This window comes from Heteronotia binoei, chromosome 12 (genome assembly GCF_032191835.1).
Source record: "Heteronotia binoei isolate CCM8104 ecotype False Entrance Well chromosome 12, APGP_CSIRO_Hbin_v1, whole genome shotgun sequence".
Classification (NCBI taxonomy): domain Eukaryota; kingdom Metazoa; phylum Chordata; class Lepidosauria; order Squamata; family Gekkonidae; genus Heteronotia; species Heteronotia binoei.
This window is the reverse complement of record NC_083234.1, coordinates 13,897,075-13,920,626: the sequence shown is the minus strand read 5'-3', so window position 1 is coordinate 13,920,626 and position 23,552 is coordinate 13,897,075. Positions and strand designations below refer to the sequence as shown.

The 23,552-nt window shown below is 50.8% G+C and overlaps 1 protein-coding gene across 1 annotated transcript in view; it reads right to left on the bottom strand.

The window, feature by feature from the left end:
* SORL1 (sortilin related receptor 1) overlaps window positions 1–23,552 on the bottom strand; it is a 194,927-nt gene that overhangs the window by 34,757 nt on the left and 136,618 nt on the right. The window contains 3 exon segments of the mRNA XM_060251466.1: window positions 2,203–2,331; window positions 5,599–5,748; window positions 15,683–15,838. Of these exon segments, the coding sequence (XP_060107449.1) occupies window positions 2,203–2,331; window positions 5,599–5,748; window positions 15,683–15,838 (435 nt within the window).

Here is a 23,552-nt window from a genome sequence, read left to right as displayed (position 1 = left end):
GATGTCGAGAGAAGGAGGTCTGGAAGATCAGGATTTGGACTGCTGCTCTGCCATGTAACCATGGGGGACCTTAGACCAGTTGCATATTCTTAATCTTACCAACCCCACAGTTTTACCAACTTCCTGTGGCAGCCATTTTGTTTGCACAGCCTCTACCCTTTCTCAAAATTCCAAAGTGCCCACAGGTTCAACAAGCTTAGGCCCTGATCTAGATAGCCCAGGCAAGCCCAATCTCGTCAGATCATAGAATCAGAGTTGGAAGGGACCTCCAGGGTCATCTAGTCCAACCCCCTGCACAATGCAAGAAACTCATAAATACATCCCCCTAAATTTACAGGATCCTCATTGCTGTCAGATGGCCATCTAGCCTCTGTTTAAAAACCTCCAAGGAAGGAGAGCCCAGCACCTCCCGAGAAACCCTTTTCCACTGAGGAATCGCTCTAACAGTCAGGAAGTTCTTCCTAATGTTGAGCCAGAAACATTTCTGATTCAATTTCAACCCACTGGTTCTGGTCCTACCTTCTGGGGCCTCAGAAAACAATTCCGCACCATCCTCTATGCGACAGCCCTTCAAATACTTGAAGATGGTTATCCTATCACCTCTCAGCCACCTCTCCAGCTCCTTCAACCTTTCTTTATAGAACTTGGTCTCCAGACCCCTCACCATCTTTGTCGCCCTCCTCTGAACCCATTCCAGCTTGTCTAGATCCTTCTTAAAATATGGTGCCCAAAACTGAACACAATACTCCAGGTGAGGTCTTACCAGAGCAGAGTAAAGCGATACCATCACATCACGTGATCTGGACACTAACAACACTTTAACAGATCTTGGAAGCTAAGCAGGGCCGACCCTGTTAAGTAGCTGGAAGAGAGACAGTCATAGGAATACCAGGAGTGGGAGGCAGAGGCAAGTCACTTCTTTGAATGTCCCCTCTATGCCCCACTGCAGTTTGGACTCCTGTTTTAGCTAATGCACCAGCTTAGCTCTTGGTGCAGCCAAGTCCAGATATTCCTAAACACAAGGGACAAAGAATACTGATATCTTTACAGATGCTAATTTTCTGCATTTTCCAATTCTGTGTCTATCACCCAGCTCCAAGAAACCTCACTACTTTTTCCACTCTCTCTAGGCATCCTCACTCCCATTGGTTTTTCTCTGTCATACCCCCTGCTTGTAGAATATATAATAGATATAAGGACTCCTGGGTCTTTATTCCTTACTTGTATTTGATGAAGTGAGCTGTAACTTATGAAGGCTTATACCCTGGGAAAAGTTTACATGGCTAGTGGATCTGAATTTTGTTCAGCTGCTACAGACTAACACAGCTAGCCACCTGAAACTCAATACCAGGGGTGGCCAAACCTACTTAACGTAAGAGCCACATAGAATAAATGTCAGATGTCTGAGAGCCACAAGACATGGCCAGATGTTAGAGAGCCGCAAGGAATGAATGAAAAAAAAAATAGATGGGGGAGAGAGAGGTTGAAAGAAAGCAACTTGAAATGCATTCTCCATAGCTCTGGCTGGCTTGGAGAAGTGATTTAAAGAGACAAATACATTTTCCAAGCCAGCCAATAGGGCAGTGGGGCTTCAAGAGCCACACGATATGTGTAAAAGAGCCACATGTGGTTCCTGAGCCACAGTTTGGCCACCTCTGCTTAATACCAAAGGTTGCTGTTCAAAGGGAAGTGAGAAGAAGAAGAAGAAGATGATATTGGATTTATATCCCGCCCTCCACTCCGAAGAGTCTCAGAGCGGCTCACAATCTCCTTTACCCCCCCCCCCCCACAACAGACACCCTGTAAGGTGGGTGGGGCTGGAGAGGGCTCTCACAGCAGCTGCCCTTTCAAGGACAACCTCTGCCAGAGCTATGGCTGATCCAAGGCCATTCCAGCAGGTGCAAGTGGAGGAGTGGGGAATCAAACCCGGTTCTCCCAGATAAGAGTCCGCACACTTAACCACTACACCAAACTGAGCAAGAGGTAAAATGGACTGGAGAGAGAGGATATACATCCCCACAGAAATGTATACACACAAGAAAAGGAAACATTAAACTGGATGAAGCAATAAGATCCTCCCAAATGCGAACAAAAGTGGGCATTTATGGATGCCGTTCTCTATCCACAAGGAACGCGACTCCACCTAAACACAGAAGCGGATATGGAGTGTTCTGCCATTCCTGCGGCTGCACGCTGACTTACCGGTACAGTTTCTCTCATCGCTGCTGTCTGAGCAATCCAGGAAACCATCACACCGCTCTGTCATCTTGAAGCAAGTCTCCCCGTTTTCGCATTTAAACCCGCTAGGGCACGTCAAGGTACTGTGCGTAGCTGGAGAACAAAGAGAAAATATAATGCTTCCTAATACCATCACAAACATGGTCCCTCCGGCCCCACGATCTCTGCTGTGAAAACAAGCAGCTCCCCAAGGTCTCAGGCCAGTAGTCCCTCCTCAGGGATGCTAACTGAGGTCCTTCAACTGCGGATTGTGCCAGCATGAACTGAATTGGACCCTTGGTCCATCAAGGTCAGTATTGGAAGAAGATGATGATGATGATGATATTGGATTTATATCCTGCCCTCCGCTCCGAATCTCAGAGCAGCTCACAATCTCCCTTACCTTCCTCCCCCACAACAGACACCCTGTGAGGTAGATGAAGATATTGGATTTATATCCCGCCCTCCACTCCGTAGAGTCTCAGAGCGGCTCACAAACTCCTTTAACTTCCTCCCCCACAACAGACACCCTGTGAGGTAGATGAAGATATTGGATTTATATCCCGCCCTACACTCCGTAGAGTCTCAGAGCGGCTCACAATCTCCTTTACCTTCCTCCCCCACAACAGACACCCTGTGAGGTAGATGAAGATATTGGATTTATATCCCGCCCTCCCCTCCGAAGAGTCTCAGAGCGGCTCACAACCTCCTTTACCTTCCTCCCCCACAACAGACACCCTGTGAGGTAGGTGGGGCTGAGAAGGTTCTCACAGCAGCTGCCCTTTCAACGACAACTCTGCCAGAGCTATGGCTGACCCAAGGCCATTCCAGCAGGTGCAAGTGGAGGAGTGGGGAATCCAGCCCGGTTCCCCCAGATAAGAGTCCACGCACTTAACCACTACACCAAACTGTAGATAAGCATGTGGACTCTAATCTAGGAGAAACAAGTTTGATTCCCCCACTCCTCCTCCACATGCCACCAGCTGGGTGACCTTGGATCAGTCATAGTTAGAATCATAGAGGTGGAAGGGGCCTCCAGGGTCATCTAGTCCAACCCCCTGCACAATGCAGGGAACTCACAAACACCTCCCCCCCTAAATTCACAGGATCCACATTGCTGTCAGATGGCCATCTAGCCTCTGATTAAAAACCTCCAAGAAAGGAGAGCCCTCCACCTCCTGAGGAAGCCTGTTCCATTGAGGAACCGCTCTAACGGTCAGTTCGCTCCGAACTGTTATTTCGAAGGGCAGTTCTCGAAAGAGCACTCTTAGCCCCACCTCCCTCACAGGGAAGTCTGTTGTGGGGAGAGAGAGGAAGGAGATTGTAAGATACTGAGTGAAGGGTGGGGCATATATCTAAATCGTCTCCTCCTCCTCAGGCTAGCAACAGTGCTCCAAGACTTTCACATCACCTACCACCTGATTTTTTTTTTGGGGGGGGGGGGGAGACTGGAGATACCAGGATTTGAACCTGAAACTTTCTGCATGCAAAGCAAAGGCCCTTCCACTGCACCACAGACCCTCTCTATGGTCTGTATGCAAAGCACATGTTCGACCCTTGGCCTACATGCTCCCTTGTTAATTTTTTCTACAGACAGGCTATTGCTTGTCTTTGGCAGAAACACAAACAAAGGTGAATTTTCAACCTTGCAATCAAAGCCCTAACAAAAACAGCATGCTCAGGCACTGCATAACTGTTCACGGCTCGGAGTCTGGGTATTCCAGCGCCTTCTGTTGCGCTCCTGCCACAGCCAAACTGAATATCCTGACAATCTGCTTTTGAAGGTTGCAGTGCGAGAGCAGTTCCAGGTCCGGTAACCTGGCAACACAGCCACGCCTACTCGGTGTTTCAAGAGTCTAATCCTCCTTTACCAGTCTGTCACAACCACACCTGAAAATCTTCCCGATTTTATCAAAGGAGACCATCCCACTGGAACAACAGCAGTCCACAGACTTTCAGCTTCAAGACTAGGGTCTTTTAAAGTATGGACCCCCAGAGTGCCTGGCTACTGTCAGGATAGATTAACAAGCACATTCGCAAATGAAGACACCGGCCCATTAACACATCTATGGCTCCTGCTGTACAAACTTTTTATACAGGGGTGGAATTCTAGCAGGAGCTCTTTTGCATATTAGGCCACACACCCCTGATGTAGCCAATCCTCCAAGAGCTTACAAGGCTCGTTTCTGTAAGCTCTTGGAGGATTAGCTACTTCAAGGGTGTGTGGCCTAATATGCAAAGGAGCTCCTGCTGGAATTCCACCCCTGATTTTTATTACTTGCACAGCAGCAGCTCCAAGATGCCCACAGAGGTTGCTGTCAAGATTTGGGGCTCTCCGTTCCAGCATCAAAGAAAGTTTCTCTGTATGTGCTGGAGAATCTGTGGAGGGGAGGGATGTTGTTTTTGTGGGATCCACATTGAGTTTTTATAGGGGCGGAAAAGGGAGCTGGAAAATGGAAAGCCCTTGACCCAGGGAACAAGAGTATGGAGTGGGGTAAGCAGGACAGTGCCCCACTCCCAGGTGATCCATCCTACAATCCCTATATCCAGGGGTGGAATTCTAACAGGAGCACCTTTGCATATTAGGCCACACACCCCTGATTGTAGCCAATCTTCCAAGAGCTTACAAAAAAGAGCCTTGTAAGCTCTTGGAGGATTGGCTACATCAGGGGTGTGTGGCCTAATATGCAAAGGAGCTCCTGCTAGAATTCCACCCCTACCTATATCACATGTGAAGCTGCCTTGTACTGAATCAGACCTTTGGTGCGACAAAGTCAAGGACTGTCGACTCAGACTGGCAGTGGCTCTCCGGGATCTCAGGCAGATGGGTCTTTAACATCACCTAGGCCCTGATCCTATTTAACTTGGAGGTGCCAGGGATCGAACCTGGGACCACCTGCATGCCAAGCAGAGGCTCCACCACTGAGCCACAGCCTCTCCAAATTAATAAAACTCCTGCGAAATACAAGAAGCTGCCTTAGACTGGGTCAGACCATTCGTGCATCAAGGTCAGTATTGTCTACTTGGACTGGCAGCAGCTCTCCAGGATCTCCGGCGGAGGTCTTTCCCACCACCTATAGCTCAGTCCTTTTAACTGGAGATGCCGAAGTTCGAACCTGGGGCCTTCTGCATTGAAAGCAGATGCTCCTCCAACGAGCCACAGCTGCCCCCAAAAGGGGACCATCGTTCCTAATCTGTACAGAAAGATCAGCTGTCGCTCGGATACCTGCAAAACAACTACAGCAACCATGAAGGCACGAATAGCCAGAGAAATGAAATGACAGGGGACTCATCTTATTGCCTCGTTTGCTTATCTGATAAGAGTGGAAGGGACAGTTCGTAGAGGAGCTGCTAAAGGTGACGAGCTGAAGCTCCACTTACGGCAATTCTGCTCATCTGTGCCGTCCTGGCAATCCTTCAAGCCGTCGCAGCGCTTCCAGTTGGGGACGCACCTCTTCATCTGCCGGCACTCGAATTCAAATCGACTGCAGTGGCCGACGGAGCTGGCCGACGTAGAAGACGCACCGATTGCTGGGCAGCGGGAAGGAAAAGCCGTTACAAGGGATCTGCTGCGAGATGCAAAACTGGGTATATTTGTTTGCTACAGAGCTGTGCCCTCACCCACTTTTCTACAAATTTCGCTGGACCAGAATATCATCTGTTGCTTCGTGTGCCACCAGAGGGCAGCATCCGCCTGAAGAAGAGAAGAGGGCCTCAGGATATGGAACCAAGTCTTGCTCCTCACAGAATCACAGAGTGGGAAGGGGGGCTATGCGGGCCATCTAGTCCAACCCCCTGCTCAGTGCAGGATCAGCCTAGAGCAGGGGTAGGGAACATTGACTCTCCAGATGTTTTTTGCCTACAACCCATCAGCCCCAGCCATTGGCCATGCTGGCTGGGGCTGATGGGAGTTGTAGGCAAAAAAAAAACATCTGGAGAGCCAACGTTCCCTACCCCTGGCCTAGAGCATCCCTGACAAGTGTTTGTCCAGCTGCTGCTTCAAGACCGCCAGTGAGGGGAACCTCACCACCTCCCTCGGGAGCTGATCCTGCTATTGAACAACTTCCACTGTAAAAAAGTTTTTCCTAACATCCAGCTGGTGTCTTCCAAACCTCAAAAAACAGGTTACTCACCTGTAATTGATGATCTTCGAGTGGTCATCTGTGCAGTCACACACATGGGTTTTCCCGTCAGGACGAACCCTACCTCGGAGATTTTAAAAGCTAGCCTAGGCGTTATTTTTGGCGCGCACTCCCTTTCGCTCTGGGGAGCAGGCATCCACTGCGCATGCCTGGAGCGAGAGGGAGGCGCCCCACCCACTCAGTTTCTTTCCCCGCCGCTGACATAGTAGATGAGCGGTAGTATAGGACCAGTAGCCAGCAGCGGGGACGGCTGGGCGGGCGTGTGTGACTGCACAGATGACCACTCGAAGATCATCAATTACAGGTGAGTAACCTGTTTATCTTCTTCGTGGTCTCTGTGCAGTCCCACACATGGGTGACTGATAAGCTGACCTGCAAGGTGGTGGGTGCTGGCACTAGAGTTGGAGAAAGAATAACACAAAGGTTAGTGCAACACAGTCAGCACATAACAGGCTACAAGGCAAGCAATTACTCACCAAGCCGAGACCGCCTCCTTAGTCAAAGATGGAGCGGAGCACTGCCTGTCCGAAGGATGCATCTCGCCTAGCACGAACGTCCAAAGCATAGTGCGTGGCGAAGGTCGAAGGGGAAGACCAGGCGGCAGCGGCGCAAATGTCCTCCATGGATACACCCCTGGCAAGGGCAGATGACGTTGACAAAGCTCTTGTGGAATGAGCTCGTATGGCAGATGGGACTGGTTGCTTTGCGAGTTTGTAGCACAGCTCTATAGCAGCAACCAACCATTTTGACAGTCTCTGTGTAGATATCTTTTTGCCCTTATTAAGGCGGCCGTAGGCCACAAAAAGTCTGGAGTCCGTACGGAACGATGCTGTTCTATCTATATAGTAAGCGAGTGCTCTTCTAACATCTAGACAGTGTAGAGCTTCTTGCCCCTTGTCCGTAGGACGTTGGAAAAAGGCAGGTAAGGTTGTGATTCTGTGTAAATGAAATGCGGAAACTACCTTGGGTAAGAAGGCAGGGTCTGGCCGCAACACCACCCTATCGTGGTGAAAAATGGTGTAAGGTGAGTCTGCTCTGAACGCACAAATATCACTTGCTCTCTTAGCAGAGGTGAGTGCGACTAATAGTGCCGTTTTCCATGAGAGAAGGTGAAGCGGTATCGTAGCCATAGGTTCGAAAGGCGGTTTTACTAGTTGGCTTAGCACTAGCGATAAACTCCAGCTAGGATACATTTGCCGCAATGGTGGGTGCAAATGTAAGATTCCTTTTAAGAAGGATTTCGCAGCAGGGTGTGAAAAGACAGTCCGACCTTGTACATGCGGGTGAAAAGCTGAGATTGCTGCAAGGTGCACCTTTAAAGATGAGTACGTAAGGCCCTTTTCTGACAAATGCAGTGTATATGCCAAGATTTGAGGTATGGAAGCCGATGAAGGTCTGAAGTTATGCTTGGTAGCATAGATGGAAAATCTTTTCCATTTCATGGAGTATGACTTTCTCGTTGATGGTTTCCTCGCATTTAAGAGAACATGTCTTACTCCTTCAGGAAAGTCTGAGAACATATCCTCCAAGCCGTTAAGCGAAGCCTGTTCGGGTCGTGATGGAGAACCCTGCCGTTCTGCTGAGACAGGAGGTTCTGTGCTGGAGGAAAGTGATGGTAAGTATTTTTCGACAGAAAGAGGAGGGTTGTGAACCATGGCTGGCGTGGCCACCATGGCGTCACTAAAATGCAATCTGTGTTGTCTAGTTGAATTTTCTGTATGCATCGTGTTATCAGTGGGAAGGGTGGGAAGAGGAAGTGTAGTGGACCGGTCCATGTCTGTATGAAGGCATCCCCTGCAGACTGTTGTGAGGGCGGACCTCTCATAAAAAAGATAGCACACTGTGCATTGTCTGGTGCAGCAAACGCATCTATTGAGGGGGTTCCGAATTTCCGGAATACTGGCAGAAGATATGACCTGTGGAGGGACCACTCGTGGTCGTTGATGAGATATCTGCTCAGCCTGTCCGCTTGAGCATTCTGGACGCCAGGAAGATGTACCGCAGTGAGATGGATCTGGTGAGCAATACTCCAGTGCCAAAGGTGCATTGCTCTTTTGCAAAGACGGGTGGAAGCAGTCCCTCCTTGCCTGTTTATATAAAAAACCGTCGCCACATTGTCTGAGGCAATTTGTACATGCCGGCCTTGAAGAGATGGGAGAAACGATTTTAAAGCTCTGTGAACAGCTAGAAGCTCTAAACAATTGATGTGGAGCGACTGTTCGTACGGTGTCCATTGCCCCTGGACAGTGAGTATGTCGAGATGGGCTCCCCAGCCCCACCTCGAGGCATCTGTTGTAACTACTGCTGATGGGCTTGGCCTTAAAAATGGCATTCCTGCAAGCAGGTGAGCTCGTACTGTCCACCATTCGAGTGAGGGGAGGATGTGGTTTGGAACAGTGAGGATGGTTCTTTGAGACTGGCGTTGGGGCCGAAACGCACGGACGAACCAGATTTGCAGGGTTCGCATGCGTAGTCTCGCGTGTGTTAAAACTGCAGTCGTCGCTGCCATAAGTCCTAACATGCGCTGAATGTTGAAGGCCGTTTGTTTGGGTTGTTGTATTATTTGTGTGGCCAGTGTCTGAATGGAAGATATCCTGTCCACAGGAAGGTATGCCTTGTGGTCCGTGGTGCACAAGCGAGCCCCTATAAAATGGATGTCTTGAGTTGGGGTCAGGTGTGACTTTTGATGATTGACCTGGAGGCCCAGTTCTGCTAAGAGCGCAAGTGTCATAGAAATGTCCTTCATCAACTGTGCCTTTGAAGCTCCCACGAGGAGCCAATCGTCTATGTATGGGTAGGTTGCAATTCCGCGTTGTCTGAGGTATGCCGCAATTACCGCCATACATTTCGTGAATGTCCGTGGTGCTGTGGAGAGTCCGAAGGGTAGGGCTCGGAACTGGTAGTGGTTGCTGCCCACGGCGAAACGCAGGAACTTTCTGTGGCATTGGTGTATTGTCAGGTGGAAGTATGCGTCCTGTAAATCTACCAGTGCCATCCAAGAGTTTCGGGGGATTAAGGGCAGAATCGATTGTAAGGTGATCATTCTGAATTTTCTGTGACGGATGAATTTGTTTAGGGCTCTTAGATCCAGAATCGGACGCTGTCCCCCATCCCTTTTGGGAACTAGAAAGTACCGGGAATAAAATCCGGTCCGATGGTACTGGTCTGGGACAGGCTCTATAGCCGCTTTGGCAGTTAAGGTGTCTATTTCTTCCTGAAGGGAAGGGGATGGTGGAGTTGAGACAAAATGATGTTTTGTTGGTGGTGTTTGAAACTCTATCGAGTAGCCTCTCAAAATGATGTTTAAAACCCATTTGTCCGTGGTTATTTGTTGCCAGTTCTCGTGAAATGGAAGAAGTCTGGAAATGTGTTGAATTGGTAAAGGTAGGAAGTCAAAGAGACTGCTTTGATGAAGACGCAGCCTTTTTAGGTGGTTGTGGTCTCTGCTGTCTCTGGTTAAAAGATTGCTTCGGAGGAGGAGCCTTACGTTTCCAGTATTCAGATTGTCGAGGAGATCTGGAACGTTTAAACGGCGTTGGTTTCCATGGTCTGGGCTTATAGCTCTGCTGTTGTTGTTGTTGCGCTACTCCGAGCCTTTTTGCTCGTTTGCGGCTGTCGTCCACGGTGGTCAATATATCGTCTGTCGTTGCATTAAAGAGACCTTGGCCGTCGAAGGGAAGGTCTTCGATTTTAAACTTAAGATCAGGTTGCAACGAAGAGGACCGAAGCCAAGCGTGTCGTCTTAGGGCAATTGAGGCAGCCATCGCCTTTGAAGTGCACCCCACAGAGTGGCGGATAGTATTTATCTGTTGCTTTGAAACCCTGTTGAGCTCCTGTAACAGCTTGCAGGCTTGTTTCTGGGAAGGTTCAGGTAGGGCAGAGACTAGCGTATTTAGTTGGGAGGAGATATTGTGGGTATACGCGGCGAAGTATGCTAAATAATTGTTGATTTTGGCATTTGCCGTAGAAATTGAATACATTTTCCTTCCCAGGGTGTCTAATTTCCTGCCTTCCTTCTCAGGAGGTACAGGGTGACGAGTCTGTTTCGATTTAGAAGAAGAATGAACTATCAGAGAGTTCGGGGCTGGATGGCTAAATAGAAATTTCGACTCCATTGCTTGGATCCTGTAAAGAGATTCAATTCGTTTTGAAGTCGGGGGAATAGATGCTGGGTTGTCCCAAGCTTCTTTGATGGCCTCTAGGTGTACCGGTAACATCGGCAGAAAGGACCCAGCAGGTAAATCTGAGTGCACCAAGTCGTGTACCACGTCTGTTACCTTGGGTGCATCTGAGGTGAGGGTAACGTTAAGTGCAGAGGCCATGTTGGCAATCAAGTCCAAGTATGTCTTTGCCCCTTCGGAAGGTGACAAATCCGCGGGCTTGGCGATATCCGAGGCAGGGGATCCAGGGGACATCGATTGTATCGAGTCCGATGATTGTGCGTCGGATTCGGCATCCGAGTCAGGTTCGGGTGCCGGTGGGTCCGGTCTGGTTGGAGTCGTGCTTTTAGGTCTGGTTGGACTCGTGCCTTTAAGCTTAGAAGTCGAAGTGGAAGGAGTCGGAGATGGCTGTTTTGTTAGTTGCTTACTCCGTTGGACAGGAGTCACTTCCTTGGATTGGTTCCTGTGGTAATCGGTACGGTACCGAGAATGGTGGTAGCCGCAACAAGCATGGGAATCCATTGATGGAGACCTCGAAGCGTAGTGGCGTCGTCTCGGGGACATAGATGGAGACCGAGACCTCGGGTTGTAGCGATAGCGGTCCCTCCCCCTACTAGGGGATCTCTCCGGGAAACGCGTACGATGGTACCGATGTCTCTCGATGCTGGGAGACCTGGCTGGGAACCGATGGGTATCAAAGTACCTATAAGCGTCATGTCTGTATTGGATGGGATTCGACATATCGCGGAACGATCTAGGGTTGATGTGCTGTTGAGTCCACTGCAGCGGGTCTCGGATCTTCTCCAGCGAAGGGTCTGGTATGGATCCTTGTAGAGAAGGGGATCGGGACGGAATCGGAATAACCTCTTCCGTCTGCTGATGCGGTGATTCCGTAATCGGAGTGGTCACTTCCTGGGTATCGGTTCCAGGTGTGGAGGGCTCACGTTGTCTGTCAGGCTCGTGGGCTGTTTGTTGTTCCGAAGATTTGTTCGAGTCGGTAGGTTTTCTCGAGTCCTTCGGGTCGGTAGATTTTTTCGGGTCCTTCGGATCGGTAGGTTTCCTCGAATCCTTCTGGCCCTTCGGATCGGAGTGCTTGTGTTTCTTAGTGTGCTTCCCACTTTTCGTTTTAGTAGACGCGGCCGTTAGCTCTGACGTTCTCGCGCCGTCGCCGACTTTCGCGGCATCGCCGGGCTTATGCTTGCTGGGAACAATGGCCACTGAAGCTGCCGACCGTGCGCCGTCTCCTTGGGGAGTCAGGAGGGGAGGCGACTTACTCACAGAAGAAGATTGAGACATTTCAGGGTGAAGCACAGACTCCATAAGATGGCTTCTTAGTCTAGCGGCTCTGTTTTTGCGCGCCTGTTTGCCGAATTGAAGGCAATGCGCACAGGCGTCCACTTTATGGGTTTCTCCCAAGCAGAATAGGCAAAGCGAATGTCCGTCTGAGGTAGGGATTTTCGCCCTACAACGCGAACACCTTTTAAAGGTTATTTTACTGTCTCTTCCTTCCATACGCCCGGGGGGGGGGGGGGGGAAGGGAGGTGTGAGGTAAAAGCGGGGAAGATATTTATGTTTTTTTTTTGTTAGAGAGTATAAGAATATAAGAAAAATAGCGAGGGAAATAGAATAAAGAGGAAAGTGAAGAAAAACGGAGGCTAGACGTTTGAGGTAAACGAGGAGCGCAGCGAGGTAAGACTATCCCGGACGGCGGTTGGAAAGAAACTGAGTGGGTGGGGCGCCTCCCTCTCGCTCCAGGCATGCGCAGTGGATGCCTGCTCCCCAGAGCGAAAGGGAGTGCGCGCCAAAAATAACGCCTAGGCTAGCTTTTAAAATCTCCGAGGTAGGGTTCGTCCTGACGGGAAAACCCATGTGTGGGACTGCACAGAGACCACGAAGAAGATCCCATTATTACAAGTCCTCTCCTCTTCTGACAACAGGAACAGCTCCCTGCACTCCTCTAAGGGACAGCCCTTCAAATACTTCCAAGGGAGCAATCATATCCCCCCTCAACCTCCTCTTCTCCAGACTGACCATGCCCAAGTCCCTCAGCCTTTCCTCCTAGGGCTTGGTCTCCAGGCCCCTGATCAGCCTCGTCGCTCTCCCCTGCACCCGCTCCATTCTCTCCACATCCTTCTTGAAGTGAGGCCTCCAGAACTGCGCACAAGACTCCACACGAGGCCTGACCGATGCAATGTAGAAGAAGATGATGATATTGGATTTATATCCCGCCCTCCACTCCGAAGAGTCTCAGAGCGGCTCACAATTGCCTTTACCTCCCAAACTGGGACTTTATGTTTGCAGTAATGGAGAAAATGGAGTTGGGAGAAAGCTTTATAAGAATGATAAAAGCAATATATACTGAACAACGTGCAAGGCTATGTATAAACGCAGATCTTACACAAGATATGACAAATAAAATTGTTTTAAACTAAACAATCGCCTTTACCTCCCCCCCCAACAGACACCCTGTGAGGTGGGTGGGGCAGGGGGCTCTCACAGCAGCTGCCCTTTCATGGACAATCTCTGCCAGAGCTATGGCTGACCCAAGGCCATGCCAGCAGGTGCAAGTGGAGGAGTGGGGAATCAAACCCAGTTCTCCCAGATAAGAGTCCGCACACTTAACCACTACACCAAATCGGCTCTCCTAGAGCAATTAGGACATCCAGCGCAATGCACAGCGCAATTAGGACATTTCGCGATTTGGATGTTATGCCCTCTGAAGATTGCATTACAATCTGTCCCTTCCTGATTATTTGCTTTTTGTTGTTCAGTCGCACAGTCGAGTCCGACCCTTTGCGACCCCATGGACAAAGTCACGCCAGGCCCTGCTGTTTTCCAACATACTCCGAAGTCTGCTCAAGTCTGTGTTTGTTACATCAGTGACGCTGTCCGGCCACCTCATTATTTGCTTTAGAAGGCTGGAAGACAGGAGAGCTTCTGATCTGCTCCATTAGGCCAGCAGAAACCAACAGTCTGCCGGTTCAGATAATGCATGAAACCAGGGCTTAAACAAACAATCTAAAGTTAGTGTAGCGAACTGAATGCGGGCCACGCCACTAACTATGGTTAGTTAGGGGTCTGGAAAACCATGACTTGATTAACCACCTTAATTATGGCTTTGCACCATGTACAAATATGGGCATGCCCATTTATTCTCAAAGTATCACGCTTCCCTAGCTATGGAGATGCCTGTTGAGAACAGTGTGCTGCTTCCAAAATTTGAGGTCAACCAAGATTTAAGTACCTAGATTTGAATCCAGTAGCACCTCAGAGGCCAACAAGGTTTGGGGGCGAGGGCTCTCTTACTTTGACTCTCCAGAGTTCATACCCAGAAGCCCCTGCTGGTTCTCAAGGTGTTACTGGATTTGAATCTAGCTGTTTTACTGCAGACCAACATGGCTGTCCTTTGTTGGCACCAAGGACAGCCTACCAGCACTATGTTGGGGACCCCAGATTAAGAGACAGCAGCAGCCAATTAATGGTTACCTCAGGTATATGTACACCTGGTCTAAGGACTGTAATATCAATAAACTATAAACTAAACTAAACTATCTCAGGCATACTATATTGTCAAGGCTCATTTTGTAGCAGGAGCTCCTTTGCATATTAGGCCACACACCCCTGATGTGGCCAATCCTCCAAGAGCTTACAGTAGGCCCCCTAAGAAGAGCCCTGTAAGCTCTTGGAGGATTGGCTACATCAGGGGGTATGGCCTAATAAGCAAAGGAGCTCTTGCTAGAATTCCATCCCTGGGCCACACCCCCTGATGTAGCCAGTCCTCCAAGAGTTTACAGTAGGTTCTGCAAGAAAAGCCTTGTAAGCTCCAGGAGGATTGGCTACATCAGGGGTGTGTGTGTCATGGGTGCTGGGGACCCTGCAGAGGAAGACGAGTCTGCCAAGGAAACTGCCACCTGCACCAGTACCCCTGCCTCCTGCTGAAGAAGATCCCAGCCCCCCTGCCTCGCCCTCTCGGGTGGCTCGTGTGCGTGACCGCCTCCGTCAGGACCTCAGGGATCGGAGGAGGGCGGCACGCTCACAAGCAAGACGCTCCCTGAGTCCTGAGTTTTGAGAGGATTCTGGCCCTCCTAAGAGCAAGGATGCTTGAGTTGTAACAGGATCCTGGCTGCCTCCCAGAGCCAGCAATTAGCCCAAATGGGCAACAGCCAGCAGAGGGCTATATAGCTGTGGGCTTTGGGAGGAGGCTTTGTGGAAGCAACTAGTCATCTTCCTGACGTCCTAGCATCCACTCCGGCTTGACTTTGGTTCCTGACTCCCTGACTTTGGCTTTTGACTTCTGGACTCCCTGACCTCGGCTTCTGGACCTCGGACCTGCGATACTTGCACAGCGATTTGGATTTGGCACCTCGGACACTCCTGCTTGCTGGCTACAGACCTCGGCCTGCCTCTGGACTTTGCCTGACCCGGCCCCAACCGTGACAGTGTGGCCTAATATGCAAAGGAGCTCTTGCTAGAATTCCATCGATGGGCCACACACCCCTGATGTAGCCAATCCTCCAAGAGTTTACAGTAGGCTCTGTAAGAAGAGCCCTGTAAGCTCTCGGAGGATTGGCTACATCAGGGGTGTGTGGCCTAATATGCAAAGGAGCTCTTGCTAGAATTCCATCCCTGGGCCACACCCCCTGATGTAGCCAGTCCTCCAAGGGTTTACAGTAGGCTCTGTAAGAAGAGCCTTGTAAGCTCCAGGAGGATTGGCTACATCAGGGGTGTGTGGCCTAATATGCAAAGGAGCTCTTGCTAGAATTCCATCCCTGGGCCACACACCTCTGATGTAGCCAATCCTCTAAGAGCTTACAGTAGGCCCTGTAAGAAGAGCCTTGTAAGCTCCAGGAGGATTGGCTACATCAGGGGTGTGTGGCCTAATATGCAAAGGAGCTCCTGCTACAAAATGAGCCCTTTCGTTACTAATCTTCTCACAGGGGAATCCCAGATATGCTTTGGATCAACTTCAAGACCCCCAAAGAATCCCTTCCTGAAGCCACCATCGCTACTGAGCTGCAAATCTCTCATGTCTCTCTGTACCTCACATGTATTTCCAGTCTGGTGTAGAATACAAACCCTCTGGGGCACACCACCCAAGGCGCAGAAAGAGCTTTATAAAGACTGCAAAGGGGGATCCCATCGGAAACTGTGGCGTAGACTTACAAGCAGTGGGGCAGGCTTCCTCATCAGAGCCGTCGGCGCAGTCCCGGTACCCGTCGCAAGCCCAGCTGTTCATGATGCACGCCCCGCTGTTGCACCGAAAGTGGTTAGGTGAACATGTGGCAGGCGCTGATGTAGTGACGGGAACGATTTCAGAACCTTGGAACAAAATTAAGCGGTGTGTTGAGAATACATTAACTATGTCCCGACCCACGTGGTCCAGGCTAGCCCAATCTCATCAGATCTTGGAAGTTAAACCAAGTTGGCCTGAGTTAGTACTTGGATGGGAAATAGGGGTGCCACGTCCCCTGCAGCCTCCAGTTGTACCATAGAGTTTTCCCTCCCAAATTGCTAGAGCGTCCGGGAAAACCATAGAGTTTTACCGGATGCTCCTAGAGCAGCTGGCGTGCGAGTGATGCCATTGTGCTGGCAACGTCGGGGGAGGGAGATTGGGAACTTTTGGTTAGAGCAGTTCCTCAGTGGAAGAGGCTTCCTCAGGAGGTGGTGAGCTCTCCTTCCTTGGATGCTTTTAAACAGAGGCTAGATGGCCATCTGACAGCAATGAAGATCCTGTGAATTTAGGGGGAGGTGTTTGTGAGTTTAGAGTGGTTCCTCAGTGGAACAGGCTTCCTTGGGAGGTGGTGGGCTCTCCTTCCTTGGAGGTTTTTAAACAGAGGCTAGATGGCCATCTGACAGCAATGAAGATCCTGTGAATTTAGGGGGAGGTATTTGTGCGTTTCCTGCATTGTGCAGGGGGGTTGGACTAGATGACCCTGGAGGTCCCTTCCAACTCTATGATTCTAGGCAATGGCACACCACCTCTGACTGTTTCTTGCCTTGAAAACCCTATGAAGTCACCATAAGCTAGCTGCAACTTGATGGCACTTTTCACCAAGAATGCAAGAGCTTTGGTGGTCCAGACTAGGGAACTGTCTAGTCCACAATTCTGTTCCAGCAGCAGCTAGATTATATATTTGGGAAACAGGCATAAACGCTACAAACAGCCTGTTACATTGCCCACTCCTCTGGTAATCAAGAGATATACTGTCACTGAAAATGGAGGTTCCACTTTGCTACCACCAATAACAGGATCTAACAAGCCACTCTCCATAAATCTGTCCCTTACATTTTAGACGTTATCTAAGCTAATTCCCGCTTCTTTGGAGCACCAGGAACCTCTCACTAGTGTGAGAAAATGACCCCTTTTTGTCACAAGCATGGTTGCCAGGGCGCCTGGAGAAGTGAACTTGCATCCGCCTGGCCAGTGAATGCGAGTAAAGCTATCCAGGAACTACATAGGACTCATATGTACCAACCACCAACTATACAAGTGCTTGAGACAGGCACAGAGTGTCTGCAGACGCACACGGACGTTTCCCCGCTACCACGTGGAGTCCGCCACGGCGAGGAGGAGGCTACGCCGCCAAGGAGCTGTCCAGGCGAACGGTGTTGAAGCGCTAAGCATGGAAGCCACTGTGTTTCGCTAACACCACATGTAGCCATCTTCCTGCCTGGTTGGGCTTCATCCCTTCTTAGTGGGAACCTCACGTACACACCTTGAGTCATTCCTAGCCCGTAAGCAACCTATCTAGTTTATGAATGGATTAATGGCTCAACTGTTGATCCTAATTACTCAGTAATATCCTGAGCAACAGTCCTCACCCAGGAGATGGTGAGAAAGAGGAAGGATCTCTCCTGCTACCCCCAAGCCCTTTTGTCTACGACGGAATACCTAGGTCCATATCTGATTCCCTATTGTCACCTTCCCAGATAATCCCATCTCATCCCAATCACCCGACCATTTCCATACTGATATCACCGGAGCCGCCCCAGGCCCTGTCGCAACTTGGAAGTTTCCAGGATGCCCAGGATGAAGAAGAAGTTCATTGGTTGAAGCATACACCCAATCAGGCGTCGCCATGGACTCGCCATTGGTCCAGCCGACGTCCAGCCTTCTTGGTCATCAGCGGAACCTCCCATTACCACTCCCAGTCACCTCCCATCCCCTCAGGACTGAGGGGACCCTATATAACCTGTGGACTAGCTACCCACAGGTGTGCTCTCTATTCAGCAACCCCTTTATCCCGCTGTATAGATCCATCCCCGATTCCTGATCAGTTTCGGGTCCATCCCCCATTCCCTCATTCGTCGCCATCGGAGTCTTCCTTGGAGTCTGCGAGAGGTAGTATCACCCTGTATGTCCATCCTTATATGTTACCCCTATCGATCTATCTGTATTTCTTTAGACCTGTGTGAATGTGTGATTGTTTTTGTGCCTTGTGTGAAAGAAAAACAGGTTGCCTACCTGTAACTGATGATCTTCGAGTGGTCATCTGTGCAGTCACACTGATGGGATTAAGGCGCCTGCGCCGATCACGATCGGTAACTTCAAAAGCTGCGGATTTCCGCGCCCCAGGCCCGGTGCGCATGCGCACAGCCCCCACTGCGCATGCTCACCGAGCCCGGAGCGGACATCCCGCCAGTTCCTTCTGACCGCTGCATGATCCACTGATGGACCGGCAGCAGAGGGGAAGGAGGGCGGGTAGTGTGACTGCACAGATGACCACTCGAAGATCATCAGTTACAGGTAGGCAACCTGTTTATCTTCTTCGTGGTCTCTGTGCATCACACTGATGGGAGACTAGCAAGCCAATGTCCTACCTGGAGGAGGGTGCTCCGGTTCATCAGTAAGACAGCGACTGCAGTACCGCCTGGCCCACCGAAGTGCCCTGATGCCATCTCAGGTCCAACGCATAGTGTCTAACGAAGGTATGCGGCGAGGACCACGTGGCTGCTGCACAAATGTCACTCAGGGGCACTCCCTTCATGAAGGCTGCTGAAGTGGCCATCGCCCTCGTGGAGTGTGCTCTAATGGGGCCAGGCAAGGGCCTCTTATTTATCAAGTAACAGAGTTTTATGGTCTCTGAGATCCATTTTGAGATCCTCTGAGCTGAGACCTTGCTCCCTTGAGACGCTGGGGCGTAGGACAGAAAAAGTCTGGAGTCCCTCCGGAAGGGTCCCGTTCTGTGTAGGTAAAAGGATAATGCCCTTTTGACATCTAGTGCATGGAGTTTGCGTTCCCCATCTGTCGTAGGGTTCGGGAAATACACCGGCAGGTATATTTCCTTATTTAAGTGGAAAGAGGATACCACCTTGGGGAGGAATCTGATATCTGGTCTTAACCAGACACCGTCTGCACTAAAGCGTAAGTATGGGTTGTCACATCGGAGAGCGGCCAGTTCACCTACTCTCCTGGCCGACGTAATGGCTAAGAGGAAAGCCGTCTTCCACGTTAGCAACTGCAGAGGACATGTCGCCATGGGTTCAAATGGTTTCCCCGATAAGGCGTGTAGGACTCCAGGGAGGTCCCATGCGGGGGCTGGAACCCTTACTACAGGGTACAGTCTGGCCAGGCCACGAAGGAATTTCTTAGAGTCTGGGTGTGAGAACACCGAGTGGCCTTCAATGTTCACGTGATTAGCTGATATGGCAGCCAAGTACACTCTTGCTGATGATACTGCTAGTCCCCTGTCGATTAGGGCGAGGATGAAGTCCAACACCGTGGAAAGGCCCGCTGTGGCGGGGTCTGCTCCCTCTGATGAAGCAAACTCCACAAACTTAGACCACTTGTAGTCATAGGACTTCCGAGTGGATAGTTTTCTGCAGTTCAGAATAACTTCTTGTGCCCTGGCTGATAATGGGGCAGTTATAGCCGCCACGCCGTCAATTTCAGGTGCGGTGCATCGTGATGAGTCACCCTTCCCTGATGCGATACTAGTAGGTCTGCGGCTGGTGGGAACTGATGGTAGACCCCTTCGGATATGCTCAGGATTGGGGCAAACCAATGTTGTCTCGGCCACCAAGGGGTGACTAGGATTCCCCGTGGCCTTTCGCTGTGAATCTTGTGGATCACCTTGGTTATGAGCGGGATGGGAGGGAACAGGTAAACGTGCTGTCCCTTCCATGGAAATATCAGGCCGTCTCCCAGCGATCTCGGGTCGGCTCCCCCCCTGCAGCAGAATTTCCTGCACTTTGAATTTCTGCGAGTCGCAAACACGTCTATTTCCGGTGTTCCCCACTTCTGAAAAACTGGTTGAAGGAATTGCCAGTTCATTTCCCATTCGTGGAGTACGGCACCTCCTCTGCTTAGAGAGTCCGCACAAGAGTTGAGAGTGCCCGGGAGATGTGCTGCAGTTAGGGTTGTCCGTGTTTCTCTGCATATCTCCCAAATGCGTAAAGCTAGCAGGCAAAGCTTCCGGGACACTGTGCCCCCTTGCCTGTTTATGTATGCTAGGGCTGTCGTATTGTCTGTAAGAATTGCCACCGATCTGTTGGTGAGTAGTTTCCGGAATGAGATGATGGCGTGATGGATTGCCAACAGCTCTAAAAAGTTTATGTGAAATTCTAGGTGGCATGGAGGCCACCTGTCCCCAACGCACATGCCGTTCAGATGTGCTCCCCAGCCCCATAGGGATGCGTCTGTGGTTATCGTCAGGGAAGGGGCCCTCTTGTGAAATGGGGCACCCTCCGTTAGATGTTGTCTCTGGTGCCACCACGTTAGAGAGAAAAGGACTGGTTCTGGAACACGCATCCTGCGTGACGGGGGGTCCCTCAGGCAGTTGAATGCATTGATGAACCATAATTGGAGCATCCGCATGTGGAACCTGGCAAACGTGATGACTGCTGTGGTTGCGGCCATCAGCCCTAAAAGGCGCTGTATCTGTCTCGCTCTCACCGTTGGGTTGTGGAAGAATTCTGACACAAGCGAGACTATGTCGTTTGCTCTGCTTGGTGGGAGAAACGCCTTGCATTTCCTTGTATCTAGGATCGCTCCTATGAATTGTATCCTTTGGCATGGTTGGAGATGTGACTTTTTGTTGTTGACCTGTAACCCCAGTTCTTGTAGAAGGGTTAAGGTTATCTGGATGTGGTGTAGTAGACGGTCCTTGGAGTTTGCCACCAGGAGCCAATCGTCTATATAGGGAAATATCACTATCCCTTGCAGTCTCAGATGTGCTGCCACTACTGCCATGGTCTTCGTAAAGACCCTTGGGGCCGTTGAAAGTCCGAATGGCAACGCCCGGTATTGGAAATGGGATTTCCCGATGGTAAACCTGAGGAACTTCCGATGGTCTGGGTGGATACTTATATGGAAGTATGCGTCCTGCAGGTCTAACGTGGCCATCCAGTCTCCCTGGTTGAGCAGAGGTAGAATGTTCTGCAGTGAGGTCATCCTGAACCTGTGATGAGTGATGAAAATATTGAGAGCTCTCAGGTCCATGATAGGCCGGAGGCCACCATCCCGCTTGGGGATTATAAAATATCGGGAGTAGAATCCCTGTCTTTCCTGATACTGTGGGACTGCCTCTATTGCATTCTTGTGTAGAAGAGCTTGTACTTCTTCTTTTAGTATTGGAGAGTGTGTGGTGTAGACGACCGTAGGGACAGTGGGTTGTTGTTGAAACTCTATTTGGTAGCCCAGTAGAATAACAGATAGGACCCATTTGTCGGTAGTAATCTTGGTCCAAGCTGGGAAGAAAGGGTAGAGTCTTGTCTGGTTCCCAGGGGATGGGGATAGGGAAAAACACAGGGGGAGGCAGTCAAAGGCTCTGTTTGGGCTGCCTATTTCCCTTTTGGCGAGGGGTCTGCGTAGAAGTTGGTGAGTATTTCGTCTTTGCACCATACTGAGGCTTGGAGAAAGAGCCCGAACTTTTTGGTCTCCACTGCTGGTCCCCTTGCTGCTTTGAGAACGGTTTCTTGTTCCAAGTCTTTGACCAAGGTCGTTTGGTCTGTGTTTTCGATGAGGTGGATACCCCTAGGTTTCTTGATGTTTTAATGCTTTTATCTAATTCTTGTAAAGCGGTGTCGGTGTTTGCACTGAACAGACCGCTACCATCGAATGGCAAATCCTCTATATATGATTGAGTATCCGGTTGGAGGGCCGTTGACCTTAGCCACGAATGCCTTCTGAGTGTCACGGCCGAGGAGATGGTCTTTGCCCCTATATCGCCGACGTGTTTTGCGGAACTGATTTGTTGTTTCGCCAGTAAGATTCCCTCTTTTTGCAGTTTCCTGACTGCTGTCTTTGCTTGTTCTGGGAGAGTAGGTAAAATGGAGGAGAGTTGGTCCCATAACGCATATTGGTAGCGCCCCATGCATGCTGTGTAGTTCGCCATTTTCACGCCTAGTGAACCCGCTGTATAAAACCGCCTACCCAGGTTGTCCAGCTTCTTGCCCTCCCTGTCAGGGGGGGTCGAATGGGTCTTCCTAGCTTTGGAAGAGGAGGCGACCACCACCGAGTTCGGCTTAGGGTGGTTAAATAGAAATTCAGCAGTCGATTCCTGAATTCTATACATGTGGTCAAGCCTGCGTGACGATATTGGTGTCGACGCAGGTTTGTCCCATGCGGATTTGGCCGTGTGTAGCATGACAGACGTTAGAGGGAGTGCCACTGCCGTGGAGGTGTCGAGTTGCACTACATCGAACACATTGTCAGTGACTACCGGTTGAGGCTGAACAGTAGTCAGGGCCAGTGTCTGGGCCATGCGTTTGATGAGATCCCCATAAGATTTAAGATCTTCAGATGGGGATATAGGTTGTTCTTCCCCGACCTTCTCCGGAGGTGATGGTTCCTCCGGGGAGGAAGGGGTGCCTTGTTCTTCTGAGGCAGACTCCTCCCCTGACTTCGAATCGTCTGGCGATTCCGAGTGCTCTGACCTAGGATGGGGTTCTGGGGTCTTATCCGGTTCTGGTGTCACCTTTTCCTGTCCTCGGGGTCGAGGAGAGCTTTGCTTTGGGGGCTTTTCGATGCTCGGGGGTTTTGCCAGTGACGCCGATGATGCATGCCTCGGTGTATGATAGGAGGTTCTGGATCTCACTGACGCCTCAGATTGCTGGTCCCAGTCTATTTGTCTGGGGGGCAACCAAGGAAAAACTGAAGGCATCTGGTAAGAGCCATATAAGTATTGCCACTGTCTCTGGTCCCATGGTATCGGGGGTGGTGGTTTCCGGGGTGGTGAAATGTCTCTGGGCTTCGATCTCGGTGAACGATCGACCGGCGATCTGGCCTTGGTCGACTCACGTGATCGGTGCCGACGTCTAGGGCTCCTGGAGCGGCTATGTGATCGGTCCCGACGTCTGCTTCGGGAGCGATGGCGGGGGGTGAGAGGTCTGCGTGGGCTCCGCGACCGACCCCTTGGGGGAGTAACACGGTCATCTCTCTTAGGTTGCGGGGATGGGGTTCGAGGGCGGTGCTCGTCCGTAGGACTCTGTTCCGTTCCCGAGCGTTGGGCGAGTTCGATGTCGGAGTCCGATGAAATCGCTATCTGCGTCGACATGGCTGAGAGTGTCGGTGAGCTGTGACGATGGCTAGGCGAGGCGAATAGCCTAAGCGGTGGAACCTTCCCGATCGCCTGTGCTGATGGCGATGTCGGGGCGGAAGAAGCAGAATGCCCACTGGGTTTGGGTTTGTCTGCCTTCTTTTTCTTTGTTTCGGTGTGGGCGACCTTCTCCTCTCTAGGCCGTTTTGCGGGCGTAGAGGAGTCCGACTTCGGTGCCGAGCCCGCTTTCTTGCTGGGGCGATCGGCGTCGGTAAGGGCCCTGTCGGTACCGACCGACTCGGATGTCGACGGTTTTGAAGCGGTCGACATCTTCTTCGGTGAAAGTGCCCTCTCCATTAATGCGGCGGCCAGCCGGGCTGCGCGATTTTTTCTGGTTTGCTTTGAAAATCTCGAGCAATGTATGCAAGAGTCAGGAATATGGGACTCCCCAAGGCAGAGCAGGCAGAGGGAGTGTCCGTCTGGAGGGGCTATCTTGCTGCCACACCTCGTGCACCTCCGGAAAAATCCCCAGCGCCTTTCCATGCGTGGCGGGA